Below are 15,458 nucleotides of genomic sequence, written 5' to 3' on the forward strand. Positions count from 1 at the left end.
CATAGCCACTGCTAGCTTCAGCAATGTTTGAAGTGTCTGGGACATCTTTTTTCTTGAAAAATCCATCCATCTGTCGCTGTTTTCGTTTAATTTTTCGAAGAAGCTCTCTGGACTGCAGCTGCTCCCGCGTTAGCATTAGCATCCATTTTTTCTTCTCCCTTCTCACCGTCACGAGCTCAAATGACACTTGTCGGCTGATCTAACTCTTAACACTCACTTACAGGACTTCTGACACCATGTCGTGTTATTCTATTAAACATACACGTGAGTCCTTCTGTATTTCAATGTAAGTGTCTTTATTTTAACTCGCTCTGTAAGCTCTACAATACCGGTCTCTTGTTGTCTCGTCGTAACCTGCCCACCTGACCTGGGGGGTATTCCATCAACGTCGCTAAAGGAAAATCCTGGCTTATTTTTGATAACTCTCGCGAGACCTATCAGAATATGCCTGGATATTTTTAAGAACTCTCGCGAGATTTATCAGACTAAACCTGGATTTTCCCTTTAGCGATGTTGATGGAATACCCCCCTGATGTCACTACGGTGGCCTGTACACAATAACAATAATACCACAGTTCACATTTAGACCAATCAGGAGCCCTTGTGTCACGTCGTCAACTGAATGTCATTAATCTGATTTTGGATCAGCGGTTAGAGAGAGATGGGCGTGGATTTAGGTGCACTTTTAGTCAACATCCATTATAGCGCTGATCTAGGATCAGATATATTTTAATCAGCTAAAATGTTCAGATTTTATTTATTATTATTTTTTTATTTTTTTTTTATTTTTTTTGTGTGGACTGAATCAATTCGTGGCGGAGGAAATTCATTCGTGGCGGCCCGCCACCAATAAATGCATGTAGAGGAAACACTGATGTGTGTGTGTGTGTGTGTGTGTGTGTGTGTGTGTGTGTGTGTGTGTGTGTGTCAGTGTGTCTGTGCGTGTGTGTGTGTGCGCACGAGTGCGTGCGCAAGTGTGCGTGCGCAAGTGTGCGTGCGTGTGTATACATGCGTGCCTGTGTGACTCACCTAAGGTCGTGCAGCTCTGAGCCCGAGCCTGTGATGAGGAAGAACTCTCCCGGTGCGAGCTGGGTAATGGTGACCTCAGCGTAGACTCTCCCTTTAGGAGTCAGCATGTGGCTGACGTTAGTCAGGCCCACCTGACCACCACAGAGGACAAAAACAGCTGAGAGGCCGAAATTCACACCAATAAAGTCAATCACATGAATTCTGGGGGAGGAACAAACAAGAGGTTTGTGTCTGTGGCGACTTCCCTTGTGACAGAGATACACACTTAGGCCTAACTGGAGTGTGTGGGGGGGGGGGGGTGGTCTCCTCACCTTAGGCATCGTGTTGGCAAACAGGCGGTCCAGCAGCTTCTGTGAGTCCTTCCCCTTCACCACGAACTTGCCGAAAGGTGTCAGGTCGATCAGTCCCACCTTCTCCATCACCAGCTTACACTCCCGGCCCACCGGTCCAAACCAGTTTGTCCGTCTGAAATTGGGCCTGGGACACACACACACACACATTATTTATTAGTTTAATATAGAGTTGAATCCTCAGATCAATGCCTAGAACTAGAGTTGTGCATGTGGATCTCAAGTTAAGATTTGGCCCATATCTCTAGCTTGTTAACCATATAGGACTACAGTAATATGTAATATATACCAAGACAATGACTAGGATATTCACTGACTGGTCGTCTTATCATGACATCATAAGAACTGGGTTCATATACAGCCAATTTGAAAGCTTTACATATGGAAGGATCATTGTATCTCCATATACCAATTAATACAAACAGATTTGAAAACTCCCAAAAAATTATAAAATCCCTGAGCCAAAAGCCGAATCAGCACCCGATAATGGGCCAATTGGAGCCTTACCCTGTAAGGTTCGATAGCCCAAACATGCAAGGTTTCTAAACAAAGTCTTCAAAGAGACCACAAACAAACACATGGAGTACACACTCCATCTGTACAGTGCCAAGTACAAGATGGCACCAGTGATTTCCACGGGGTGTGGTATATGACGGACGGTTTGGTGTTCTCTCTAAATGGTTCTATTGTGCCTGTGGCTGGAGGGATCACTTAAATAACGTGCGGTGAGCTCATCTCACGACAACCTCAGTGGGCTGGCTGATGTATTTACGGGATAAGCGTTGTGTGTGTTTATAGGTGGACATGTTATGTGACTCTGTGTGGGTGTGTGTGGGTGTGGGTGTGTGTGTGTGCGTGTATGTGTGTGTGTGTGCGTGCAAGTGTGAGTGGACATGTGGTCTCTCACTCTCTCTCTTTAACTGGCTAGCCAACACACCCCTCTCACCCTCTCCCTCTGCCTCCCTCTCCATCCCCAAAAGAAAGAACACTGAGTCCTTGAACATTCTAACACACACTCTGGAACACACAGCTGCACGCACCGCACTGAATAACATTGCTACTATTCAGTAGCTCACTCTACCCACAAACCCCTACTCTGCCACTGTTTGCCATAACTATTTAATCTCTGATTTGTCAGTGTGTGTGTGTGTGTGTGTGTGTGTGTGTGTGTGTGTGTGTTGTGTGTGCATGTGCCGGTGTGTGTGTATGTGTGTGTGTGTGTGTGTGTGTGTGTGTGTGTGTGTGTGTGTGTGTGCAAACCTGGCTGTTTGTGTTATTCTCTCTCTAAAAAAAACAGGAAATGGAGAGAGGATACTACAACCGTGTACAGAGGGGATTTGGCAGCTGCAGATATGAATGTTCTATATGTTCTAAAGCCATGTTCTATTATGTTCTAAAGCCATGTTCTATATGTTCTAAAGCCGTGTTCTATTATGTTCTAAGGCCATGTTATTCTATACATTGAACTCTATACGAATCATACTAGCAACATCCTTCATTACCCTCCACTAGCACGGCGGTCAGTTTCTTCGCCGTAATTGTAGCTCCGCCACAAACCATTATGGTCATGGTCAGATGAAGATAATTGGATGGTGAAATTGTAGCAACTGATTATGGTGGGAGTCTATGGAAGAGATATGATATATCTCCAGGCCTCAAGGACTGCAGACCGCCTGGGTTTTGTATCTCACTGCCTTTTTCTTGACTGGTGTGTGTGACAAAGTTTGACAATGATACTTCACAGTTGCACAGGACTGACCAAAGTTACTGTTTGTACTGTTGATGTTAATGGTGATACATTGTCGAGTGCAAACACGCTACAACAGGGGGCTTGAATAATCGAGGAAACTAGGGCTCGTTGGGGATGTCTATCTTACTTGTAACCAACATCGTCTCCAGGTTTGTAGAACCAGTGAGGCTGCTCCCAGCCAGAATGGAAGCCCATGGAGGCCTTATCCTTGAGCAGCTCATACACACCACTGATCCTGTGGGTGGGGCGACCGGCAAAACGCTCCTCTTTGGGGTGACCCACTGAGAGAGAGGAGAAGGACATGTTTATCTGAGGAGGATAGACTCTATTGATTGGCTATTGGCTCTAATGTGGGCTGTGTGAAACATCAACTTCAGTCAGTTCAGGGAGCGGTTTGCTTTTTGGGAGGTTAAATAGTCATTTACTCACCCACGTTGTTGAAGCCGTAGGACTCCCTGGCCTTGGCACACATGTAAGGCACAGTGGTCCATGTGCCGTAGCGGTTGGGGTCACACTCAATCAGGTCATAGGGGGGCTCTCCATTCCGGATCCAGTCACTCAGGAACTTGCCAATGCCACCAGCGTGGATAACTCCATATCTGGAACATCAGACGACACTTTAATCAACCGATGTCGTGAGCGTATTAGTTCCAGCTTCAAACTCAAGTAAGCTCCAATGAAAAGGCTCTGAACAAACACACACACACACACACACACACACACACACACAATCCCTCCAGTGTGTACCCAAATCCGATGGCGGTCCAGTAGTTGCGAGCCCCCTGGTGTGGCCCAACCATGGGTGACAGGTCAGGGGTGTATGTGATTGGTCCAGATACGATATTGATGATGTCAGCCTTCTTCAACACAGGCACCATCTCCATGGCCATCTCTACATGCTCCATGATCCTGTCCAGGTCTGACTCAAACAGCTCCTTACCAAAACCTGTCAAAACCACAACACAGAGGAGTATGGGTCAGACTGACAGGAAGAGAGACAAGAGACAGACAGACAGACAGGCAGAGAATCAGACAGACAGGGAGACAAACAGACAGACAGACAGACACACAGACAGACAGACGGGCAGGCAGAGAAGCAGACAGACAGGCAGGCAGACAGACAAACACACAGACCGACAGACAGACATACAGACAGGCAGACAGACAGACAGGCAGACAGGCTGACAGGCAGGCAGGCAGACTGACAGGCAGGCAGGCAGGCATGCAGGCAGGCAGGCAAACAGACAGACAGGCAGACAGGCAGGCAGGCAGACAGACAGACAGACAGACAGGCAGACAGGCAGGCAGGCAGACAGACAGAAATGCAGACAGACAGACAGGCAGGCAGGCAGGTAGACAGACACACAGACAGACAGGCAGACAGACAGGCAGGCAGGCAGGCAGACAGGCAGACAGACAGGCAGGCAGACAGACAGGCAGGCAGACAGACAGAAATGCAGACAGACAGGCAGACAGACAGACAGACAGACAGACAGGCAGACAGACAGACCTGGAGGCACTCCGTCTCTGACCCAGGAGTCCTGCAGTACCATCTTCTCCTCCTTCTCGTAGGGTCCAAACAGCAGGCCGTCCCTCTCCTGGCGCAGGTAGTAGGACCCGTCCAGGTCCCTGATCACCGGCAGCTCTGTCTTCAGGGCCTTCACCTCAGGCACTGTCGCCGTGACGACATATTGGTGATGGACAGGGATGGTGGGGTGCTCAAAGCCAATCAGGTTGCCCACCTCCCGGGCCCAGAAACCTGTCAACATAATCAGAAAATGCTAATGAACTTCACTGACACGCTCACATTCATGACTTTATGGGCTACCGCTAATAGAAATAACTTTCAAAGGGAAGTGATTTTATTAGAGATAGGGATTATGTCATCTGAAAGACTTGATGTCATGATGTCAAAGTGGTGTCTGGAGAATGCGGAAGCAGTTAACACACAGACAAACAAACACAGTGGGGAGCGACAAAGACTCCAGTCTGGTATAAACAGCCATTACTGTTCTGGTCAAGTCTCCGCCACAAGGAAGGGTAAACAAGGTTAAGAATAGATCCTTTCACTTTTGCTTTCTGCACTCGACCAACCCAGCCCAGCGATTTAAATATATACAAGTTACTACATACTGTAGGATTGTCAAATTCCAATCTGTGAATGTGTGTGTGTGTGTGTGTGTGTGTGTGTGTGTGTGTGTGTGTGTGTGTGTATGTGTGCGTGTGTGTGAGAGGCTAATACAGATGTTAATGGGTCAGTGAGCAAAATTGTGAAACGCAAATCCTCACACATGCCAAAGGTGAAAGACATGTCGGAAGGCAGAGTGCAGAGTGAGAGCATGTCTGTGTCATACAGTACAGTCCTGTGCTTTCATCTATGACACTCAGCAATGACGGTGAAACCCCACAGATGAACACTAATAGAGTTAAGAGTCACACTGTGGCTGCACAGCTGAGAGCTGGATAGGGCTATATCTGTCTTCACTGCTGATTCACTTTGCTATGAATGTGAAGTCTCACTCGTTTTAGAGAGTTTAAAATAGTGGTTGGTATTTTGCTGTTTCAACATTTTTCAAAGAACAGCCAAGTCTACAGCCAAGTCTACAGCTAAGCAAAGTCATGTTCCTAGTGCATTACGTTATCTAACAGTTCAGTCAAGGCCTGAGGTTAGAGTAGGAACCACTCGATTCACAGGACCCTGGATACCCCGGTTAGAGAACACCACTAACTCAACCACTAACTCAATACTATACTAACATACATTATAGCGTTATACAACGTTTGTATATACTTAATGTGTGCGCACACACACCATACAGATTTAAAACCAGACAGTTGTAAAATAGATAAATAAACTAAACTAAATAAAGTAAAATAAACAATGGCATGGCCTCTGTGTACGGTTTCTGGTCTTCAGCCAGCAAATACTGCAAATACTAGGAATTCTGGGGCGAAAGTGGAACATGTGTCCCCTGCTACTGTGGACGAGCCCTGGTGCCTTCTGCTTGGCAGGGACTGGCCACAACCTGCCCGAACCAGTTGTGAGTAAGGACAAATGTCACAGGCCCCGGTTGATGACTTCTGCTACGTTCTGCTGAGTTGCAAGTGTGCCTCATGTAAATGTCTCCCCTGACTGAACGTATTAGTTTCATTCACCCCAATTCCCCTCCCATGGCTTCCTAGGCCATTTTGACAACTATTGGTGACGTTAGAATTATAAGGTTCTGGGGCGCTTAGGTGGCGTAGCGGGTTAAGCGCTGACCATGTAACCGCAGGGTCCCCGGTTCGATTCCAGCCGGGGACATATCCTGCATGTCATCCCTCCTCTCTCTCTCACCCATCCTTCCTGTCTAAATCTTCACTGTAACTATCAATAAAATGAAAAATATGAGTGGGACTGCCCCACTCAGAAAAATTACTTGTTTATTAATGCCTGTGTGGTGTTATTTTTAAAATGTTTACATTTTTGAGTTAGTAATTCATAAAATACAAACGTTCCATCTCACAAAACATAATGGCATGTAAAAACTTTGACGCTCAATATCTCTGAACTACCCTAAACAGAGATAGAACCCTATAATTCTAAGCTCACGTACTATTAGCAATCTTACCATCCACATTTATCAAAATATATTAGATTTCTCTCAGACCTCTGTGTCAAGTGGTCATGTGATTAACTTGCATACCAGCAGGCAGCAACATAAAGCTACAGCACATACAGTATGCAGAACGGTGGAAAACATGTATGTATGCCTGTATTGGGATTCTGAATCCTGTTAGATGGTTACATAATATGTTTTCTGTGTTCTGAAGGGCTGCTATGTCGCAGTTGTGCATGAGGGCAGAGCTATCGAGTAGCAACATGTTTACCAGACCCCAGCAGCACACAAGTCCGTTTCACAGGTCCTCCCTGCCATAGTCCTCAAATGAATGGACTCTGTCATCCACTTCAAATGGAGCTACTTTCAAAACAAGCCAAACCATGTCCACACCACCACCCCTCTAACAAACTCTCCTAGCTCACATGTTTACAAGCAACAAGTGATAACGTGATAAGCGTAATGCTTTCTGAAGGCGAGGAATGAGACGCTTTTTTCTCTCTCTATGAAACACATTAAGTGTCCATGAAGTGAAGGAATTGGAGTATGTCATATGGCCACCAATTAGGACATACAGATAACACCAATGCATCTCCAGTTTGGGCTTCTCTGTTAATGAGCGTTCACTTCATTCAGAGCCTCAGTAGACCCCTACTGGATTCATTAGCAGGTCACAGGGCCAGAATGGTGAAACTGATCCTTTGCGTGAGACACATTCTGAGAAACATGACCCCTGTAAGACACTGTATGATGGCATCTGATTGGTCAAGGTGCCAATCATTGTGGAGGAGCAGTGTTTCAATTCAAACCCTCTAAACCAATGGGCCAAAAGATGGGAGCACGGAGCAAATAAGAGAGAATAAAAAAGGACAGGGGAAGGGAGAGATAGTGAGTGGGCGAGTGTGAGAGGAAAGGGAAGGAGCGATGGAATGGGGTTGAATGTGAAAGTTGAAGGAGAGTTGGAGATACATGTGTCTCTCAGGAATGCTACACCAGCACCTCAGGATCTGCTTTCACATGGGAGTTATTTCTGCATCCTGCAGGTCTATCAGGCGTAAATCAGTGAAACACACACACACACACACACACACACACACACACACACACAGAGTGGAAGAAACAAATCCACAGCTGCCTGGGTACATGTTTACATGAAACATACTGTATATGATGCGCTCCATTATTTTCATTGCAAACCCACTTCATTTTTATTGCATAACCACGTCAGGGCTGGGATATGCACAGTAGACAGACAGGGAGTATTCACTGGAAATGGACGTCTTTCACTAAAACAATATGGAACAGGGAAGAGACTGCTATTACCCTCTAATCACCATGATCATTATTCAAGTTTCAAAGTTCCAAGTTTTATTGTTACACAAGTGTAAGAGAGGAAACTTCTTAGGCTTCGGTTCCTGACAATAGCTATTATAGCTGTTATGATACCAGGGCTGGTCCCACGGATCCAAACAATGCTTCTAAACCGGACAAAACAAGTCTACCGCAAACCAGTGTGGCTTCTCTTCTCCAGAGCAGGGAAATGAAGCGAGAGACATTTTGATGCCTAAGGAGTGTACTTCAGGTTGTAGCTATTGTGAGTAGTAGGGGGTCTATGTTCCTCATACATACATGTGGGTTCAATGGTTGTGTGACATTACATTATCTATCAACAGGCCAAGGTCAATATCTTCCCCCACATTCCCATCTAAACAGATAACCCATAACAGATCACTGCAGATCAACAGATCAACAGATCACTACAGATCAACAGATCACTGCAGATTCACTGCACTCTTCACTACACTCACCTAGGACATTCCCACTGTAGCATGGCTAAGTGATTTCATTGGGCCTCAGCTGTGTGTTTACCAATTCTGCCTTTTTGCCAAGAACAATGTGAAGAACCCACGCTGGAATGTCTCCCCTCTGCACACTGTGAGCCTTATGCAAAGCAATGATACCCTGGAGATTTCACTGCAGCCTGAGGACTCTTAACTTCACCATGGCGTCATGTCTCATCATCTGAGGGGAATATCTCTGCAGAAACTGAGTCAGGTTCTCCAAATGTCCTGTTGAATGTGTGTGCATTCAGCACCTGCTGACTGTTGACCAGCTGTTATACAGTATGTTAAATCCATAGCCTCATGGGTCAAATCAGGTCTTTCAACAGGCAATAGCCTGAGAGAACCGAGATATAGTTTCATAGACTGATTCACCAATGCAATGTGGTTGCTGTGATTCAGCTAAGCTAGTTTCTAACCATTCAAGCTAGCTACAGTTTGACTGAGGGAAATGTTAATACTAGGTGGGAGCGCCCCTTAACTACAAATTCATGGACTTAAAGAAAACATTGCAGTTTGCAGAGAGAGAGACCAAAAACCATAGCCCAGCCCTAAGGAGTCGGACATAGTTTGTTCTTCAGAACATAAAAATCTGGCGTCAAAATGTGAAACTTCGGTTGAGGAGGCGTGCAAGCTGCTGCTCTGTGATTGGGTAAAACCTGAACTGTTGGCTTGTTTGGATTGGCTGATGAGCAGGTCGACGGCAAGTAGCCAGAAAAGGTCCCCCATATTAATGGGTTTAGCAAAGCTCAGCTCAGGCACCTACAGAGATCTCCTTCAGAGACCCATAAAATACTACCAATTTGTTTTGCATGCAGCTGCAAAAAGACTTTGTTATGCAAGTTCTATGATAGTAGTGACAGACCCTGTCTCCCCACCAAATGCTCACAGAGTATACCTTTTTCATGTGTGTGTGTTTTAATAATTTGGAGGGACCATGAGAAGCCAACTACATACAGTCTCATACCATTGCAAAGTGTCCATAAAACTTGTGCATGAGTGCATATGCCATTCTCACATCCCCTCATTTATTATTTGTGTATTTGCTGAACTCATCACTTCATAACTAGAGAGAGAAAGAGAGAGGAGGGGGAGAGAGAAAGAGCGAGAGGAAGAGAGAGAGAACGAAGAGGAGAGAAAGAGGGCGAGAGGGCAAGAGAGAGGAAGAGAGAGTGAGAGAGAGGAGAGAGAGAGGAGAGAGAGGGAGGGGAGGAGATTAAGGTGAATTCCTGAACTTTGCTGGATAAACAGCAGCAGAAGGAAAAGAGCAGTATTTGCCAACAAAATCCTCACAGAACTGGTATGACCCTGTTCAAACTCAGTCAGAATGTGTGCCTCATTGGTCAAAGGTCTCTAATATGTCCTGCAGCCTCTGAACAGGCTATCTCTGATATGACAGAGACAGAGGAGTTCAGTATTCAGCCAAACCAAACAAAGACTACGAATGAGCTCACTCCTTAATAATGACGCACATGAACTTGTATTTATCTCTGTCCTCCAAATGTGGATACAGTATTGAGATATTGTGGTTCAGATCTCCATTTAACAGATGTGTGTGCTCTCATTTTGAAACTAATAGAAAAGGAAAGCTGGTTGAAAAGGCATTCTCTGTTGCAATATTGACCTCGGAAGGAGCTGCAGTGGAAAGGTGCAACATTGATAAGATACTGTAGCAAGTCCCCTAACCAGGTCTGAATGTACATTATGGAGACTCTGTCTGTGGCCCTTTGCAAAACTCAACCATCATAAGCTGCAGTTGCTTGTCCAATCCTTTCAGCCAGCTCTAAAGGTTTCTCAATCTGTTTCCAGTGAGATTGCCATCAGACATGGCTGGAGGACTGTAAATGATAGGGTCCTTTTTCTAAATGTATGAACTACTTGAATCAGATCCAACAAGCATAACAACGCCCTCTAAAGCCCTACATGTGTTTCGGATAGACCTAAAAACTAAGATACTAAATACTTATATCATATGATTTCCTGCGCAATAACCATAAAGACCTGCCCTCTAGCTGAGCTGTACGGTCTCTACTTGGTGGAGAAAGAAGTTTGAGCAAACACACATATGAAAGGACAGGATCAACAATCATCCCCTGCAAAATAAACATAATCTGTACAATGTCCAAGACTCTAGTATCTGAACTTCCAGCAACACTGCTTTTCGATGTGTGCCTCTCAATGTCTCCCACAGTAAAGCCTGTTGTAAAGGGCATGAAAGTGTGTGTGTGTGTGTTAGTGTGTGTGTGCGTGTGTGTGCGTGCGTGAGTACGTGCGTGCGTGCGTGTGTCAGTGCTTGTCTTTTTGACGATGTCTCTGTGTGTACGTGTGTATTATTTGTGTGTGTTTTCCGTGTGTTAAGACACAGACCTGTGGCGTTGACGATGCGGTTGGCGCGGATGGTCCCGTGGGGGGTCTGGACGTCCCACTTGCCCTCTGAGGTGGGTGTGAGGCCGGTGACCGGGGCAGGGTTGTAGATCTGGGCACCGTACATACGCGCCCCTGCAGCCATCGCCATGGTGAGGGAGTAGGGGTCGATGTGGCCGTCTCCTTTGGTATACAGACCTGCAACCACCTGGGAGGGAGACCGACGCGTTACAGGGGGGCTGATAGAATCAATAGGAGGTCATCCTGAACATGCACCCCACTCACACACATTGGTCATCGGGGAAAAACATGACACCTGACCGGTCCTACTTCAAAGAAGGAACGAAAGTGTGATTTGTGCATAGGTGCATTCGTTGAGACCTTGTCCATGTTGAGCAGGGGGAAGAGTTCTTGGATCTTCTCTGGTTCAATGAGCCACTGAGGCGTGGGGTGCCAGTGTGTGCGGGACATCTGGTACTTCAGCTCGTCCACTCGTTCGGCGCTGGAGGCGATCCGGATACTGCCCGGCTGGTGGAAACCTACAGCCTAAAGATACAGGCGAGAACACCAATATGAACCACACAGAGATGCACACACACACTAAGAGACAAAGGACATCATTCTTATTGTGCAGGAAGAATGCACATTTGGAAAGAATGTAGGGTCTAGTGTGTGTATTAGAATACACGTTTGCAACTTATCTGTAGAGTAAGCTCTTGCTGTGTACTTAGTACTTACTTACTTAATTACTTAGTACTTACAGTGCAATGATTCAATCAACACCCTCTCAACCAAATCAGAACTGAGAATGCATCTAAGATGTAATCCAGTATTGTGTCCTGATGTAAACGGACTGCACTTATATAGCGCCTTATTCCAAAGCACTTTACAATGGCCTCTCACTCACCCATTCACACACACATTCACACACCAATGGCGACAAGCTACCAAGCAATGCGCCGGCCCGCTCTTTGGGAACAATTTGGGGTTCAGTGTCTTAAGCCCAATTTATGCTTCTGTGTAAAATCGACGGCGTAGGCTTGCGTAGGCCCGCAGCCTACGCCGTAGGCTACGGCGTAGGTTTACGCGCACCTCTCCAAAAATGTAACTACGCGGCAGTGCCTACGCAACCGTAAGCACTGTGATTGGTCCGCTTGGTAGCACATGATTCCGACATGATTCCGACTCTCTCGTCGGCCAAAATGCGGAAGCCATGACAGAAATGTAATTTCTGTAATTACTTATTAACAAAGATTTGAAAAATGTGTTTAATGTCATTTCAATGCATCATAGAACTTTTATTTACAACAAGCATAACAAAAAAAAAACGCTATTATGCCGGTATGAATACACCGAATACACCGTTCCATCGGAGCGCCCTATGGAAGCCCTATTGGTCCGCTTGGTAGCGTCACATTCCGACTCTCTCGTAAATGCGGAAGTCATGACAGAAATGTCATTAACTTTTTCTGTAATTACTTATTAATAAAGATTTGAAAAATTATGATAACCATCTTATTATCTTAGTTAACTGTCATTTCAATGCATTATAGACATTTTCTTTACAACAAGCATAACAAAAATATGTTTTTTGATCGCTATTATGCCGCTATGAGTACACCGACCAACGCGGAGCCGTAAAGACCAACGCAGAACTATAAACCGGGAGAGCCCTTGCGCAAGCTACGGCGTAGCCACACGTAAATTCGACACAGAAGCATAAATTGGGCTTTACCCAAGGACACCTCGACACATGGACAGGAGGAGCCGGGAGATCGAACTGCCGACCTTGCGATCATTAGACGCCCCACTCTACCTCCTGAGCCACAGCCCCCCCAGCCGATGTGTTTGATGTGCAGCCTACCTGTCCTGTCTCTGCCTCCAGACTCTCATACAGCTTGCAGCTGTCATAGTGAACCTTCTTCAGGTTGATCCCAGGGTGGTAGTAGGTGGTCAGACCTGCCTGGAGCACAACACAAACAAGTATTCTTAGTCAGATCATGATAATAACACCTTACGGCATTATATGAGGATAATGCGTACGGAAAAAAGGAAAATAATTCATCTTTGGACCCACAAATTGTGTCAATTATTTGAAATCATGTTTGTTTTAAAGGAGGTTTTTGAAATCTGCCACCACTGGCCAGTGTGATGAAATTCAGTTTGAAGTTCTAAATAACAACATCCTCCCAATAATAATACAACTCCTACCCCCCCCCCCCCCACCAACCCCTCCCCGAAATGAAATGAACTTGCAGTGTCAGACATTAGCTGTTGTGTTTTTGCATGCATACGTCATTTGAAGAGGCAGCCACCAGAGAGTCCACTTCCCTAGAACACCCCTGGCAGTAACACCATGTTTGTATGCAAGAGTGTATAGAGTGTCGGGTAGGACACTTTCCAAACGTTCGTAAATGAAATATTTCATTCAAGAGATATCAGTCTTGAAGACCTTTAGGTCATAATTAGGCCTGTGTCCTACTGTAGATAGAGAGCCAGGTTACATAACACTGCTGAGATATTTGGCCTTCTGTTTACTATGCCACGTACTGTAATACTTGGAAAGGGTGGTTTGGAAGGGGAGGAGAGGAGTGGAGGAGTGGAGGGGGTCGGGTAGAGGTGAAAGTAGGAGAGCTCAGGAGCAACATCATCCAGTTTGTTGAACTCCAGCTCCAGTTCCTTGACAGCTGTCTTTGACGGCTTTGGGACAGCTACTGTATGACCCTGGTGAGTTCGTGAGGCTACTCTGACACCCTAACTCAGATCTGATTACAGGGTTCCATCTCTGCCTCTAGGACATCTCTCTCCCACTCCTTCTAATAACTTTCACTCGATCCCCATAATATCTTGGCTCTGATCTCTCCGGTATCTGTATTCAGTCCAATAACCCCAACCCCAGTAAAGCAGCTCTCCAAGTGGAATATCTCTGACCTACAGCACTTCTTTCCCTCTCGTTGACCCGATCTATCTACTATCCCCTGACCGCTCCCTCACCTGTTGTACAAGGTTCTAAGTCTGCCCTGACATTCTGAAATATAGGACTACTGACAATTACTCAATCAATATACTGTATGTTGATTCAGCTGTTCCACCAACACTGAGCCAATACCATTGGCATTGAAAAACTAAATAGAAAACAAAAACAAGAGGAAGGAGGAGAGGAGAGAAGTCGGGGGGACTGATCTGTTGACTATAAACTCCGTTATTAGGTCATGCTCAAGTAAACCACTGATCGAGTACCACATGCATCTGGTCTAGTCCCAAATCTAACCCTGAGAAGGGTGAAAAACACCTGAACTACTGATACCTAAAGTGTGCCTACATCCACTCCACCACTAGCCCTGACAGGTCCCTGATGCCCACCCTGATGCCCATCTCTGTTGACCTACAGCGTGCCATGTGGAGCCAGCTGTCAGTTCAGACTTCTCCAGGAGGACCACATCCTTCATGCCACCCTTGGCCAGGTGGTAGGCCACACTGACTCCCACACATCCCCCACCGATGATGACTGTGTCAGCAGTGTCCTTCCACCGCTTTCCCAACACTGTGGACGGGGTGTCTCTGAAAGAGAGAGAGAGAGATAGAGAGAGAGAGAGATAAAGGAGGCAGAGAGTGATTGAATGATTATTTGCTATATTGTTGAATACATTTTAGGATATTTAGGTCAATAATACCTTCAGAGAACCCTAACATCATAAGACTAATAAGAATCGGGGAAAGTGTCTGACTATTATCAACAACACACACCACTGTTATTACCTCACATAGCCCCTGAGGAGGGAAAACGTGCGATTATTAGAACAGACACATCAAAGACAACTGTTAGATGACATCTTCCCAAAGTTAAAGAACATTATAGAGAGAAACCTCCTGATCCGTTGTCTGGTATGTCATGCGCTTATGCAAAACTGAACACTTGTTGAACACAACAGTTGCGTATTGTGATCAAAGAGCCCGTATGCCTTGAAGCAGCCTTTAGAGTTCCAAGGGTGAGATGTGCAGAAACTATTTCTTGATTTTAAAAAAATTGTGTCTTACCCATTCTCAGCATGTTTTCGTGAAGTGCAGCTTATGCTCCGCAGTGGAAGCCGTGCTATTCCCCGATAAGCGGCCAAATCTCTCCGCAAGTGAGTGTTAATTGCATGAAATATTCTAGACATGGTTAAACCAATTAAATAAGCAACAAAAACAGCTCAAAGCATGCCAAGTCTCTATCTAATCCCTACCGCGAAGTAGACTACGAAAGACACAATTTAAGTTTAGATTTCAGGACACGCCCACGCGAGGCACGCAGTCAGGACAACTCAGAGCCAGATGATATCATCACCTAAACATGAGAAATAGGCTGGACCATCCCTTTATGAATGGAACTGTACCCAGATCCTTCCTGTCCAAATTCACTTTTACGTTAACGCTTTGGTGCTGTGGCTCAAAACGTAGGTCACCTACTCCCTTCAATAAAGATCAGAAGCCTCCAACATAATAAACTATCGGACAAACATCGTTAATAAAACAGAGTAGCAGT

At 45.6% G+C, this 15,458-nt stretch overlaps 1 protein-coding gene across 1 annotated transcript in view; it reads right to left on the reverse strand.

The window, feature by feature from the left end:
* The window catches only part of dmgdh (dimethylglycine dehydrogenase), a 19,490-nt gene extending 4,180 nt beyond the window's left edge, over positions 1-15,310 (reverse strand). Inside the window, exons 1-11 of the mRNA XM_080527890.1 lie at positions 14,972-15,310; positions 14,323-14,494; positions 12,798-12,896; positions 11,315-11,479; positions 10,937-11,141; positions 4,640-4,888; positions 3,877-4,075; positions 3,559-3,728; positions 3,257-3,410; positions 1,341-1,506; positions 1,030-1,160 (exon numbers count right to left, since the gene is read on the reverse strand). Of these exons, the coding sequence (XP_080384016.1) occupies positions 1,030-1,160; positions 1,341-1,506; positions 3,257-3,410; positions 3,559-3,728; positions 3,877-4,075; positions 4,640-4,888; positions 10,937-11,141; positions 11,315-11,479; positions 12,798-12,896; positions 14,323-14,494; positions 14,972-15,093 (1,832 nt within the window). The 5' untranslated portion in view covers positions 15,094-15,310. The remainder of the gene's footprint in view (positions 1-1,029; positions 1,161-1,340; positions 1,507-3,256; positions 3,411-3,558; positions 3,729-3,876; positions 4,076-4,639; positions 4,889-10,936; positions 11,142-11,314; positions 11,480-12,797; positions 12,897-14,322; positions 14,495-14,971) is intronic.
* Between the last annotated feature and the right edge of the window lie 148 nt (positions 15,311-15,458).

This window comes from Nansenia antarctica (genome assembly GCF_963989245.1).
Source record: "Nansenia antarctica genome assembly, chromosome: 4".
Taxonomy (NCBI): Eukaryota; Metazoa; Chordata; class Actinopteri; order Argentiniformes; family Microstomatidae; genus Nansenia; species Nansenia antarctica.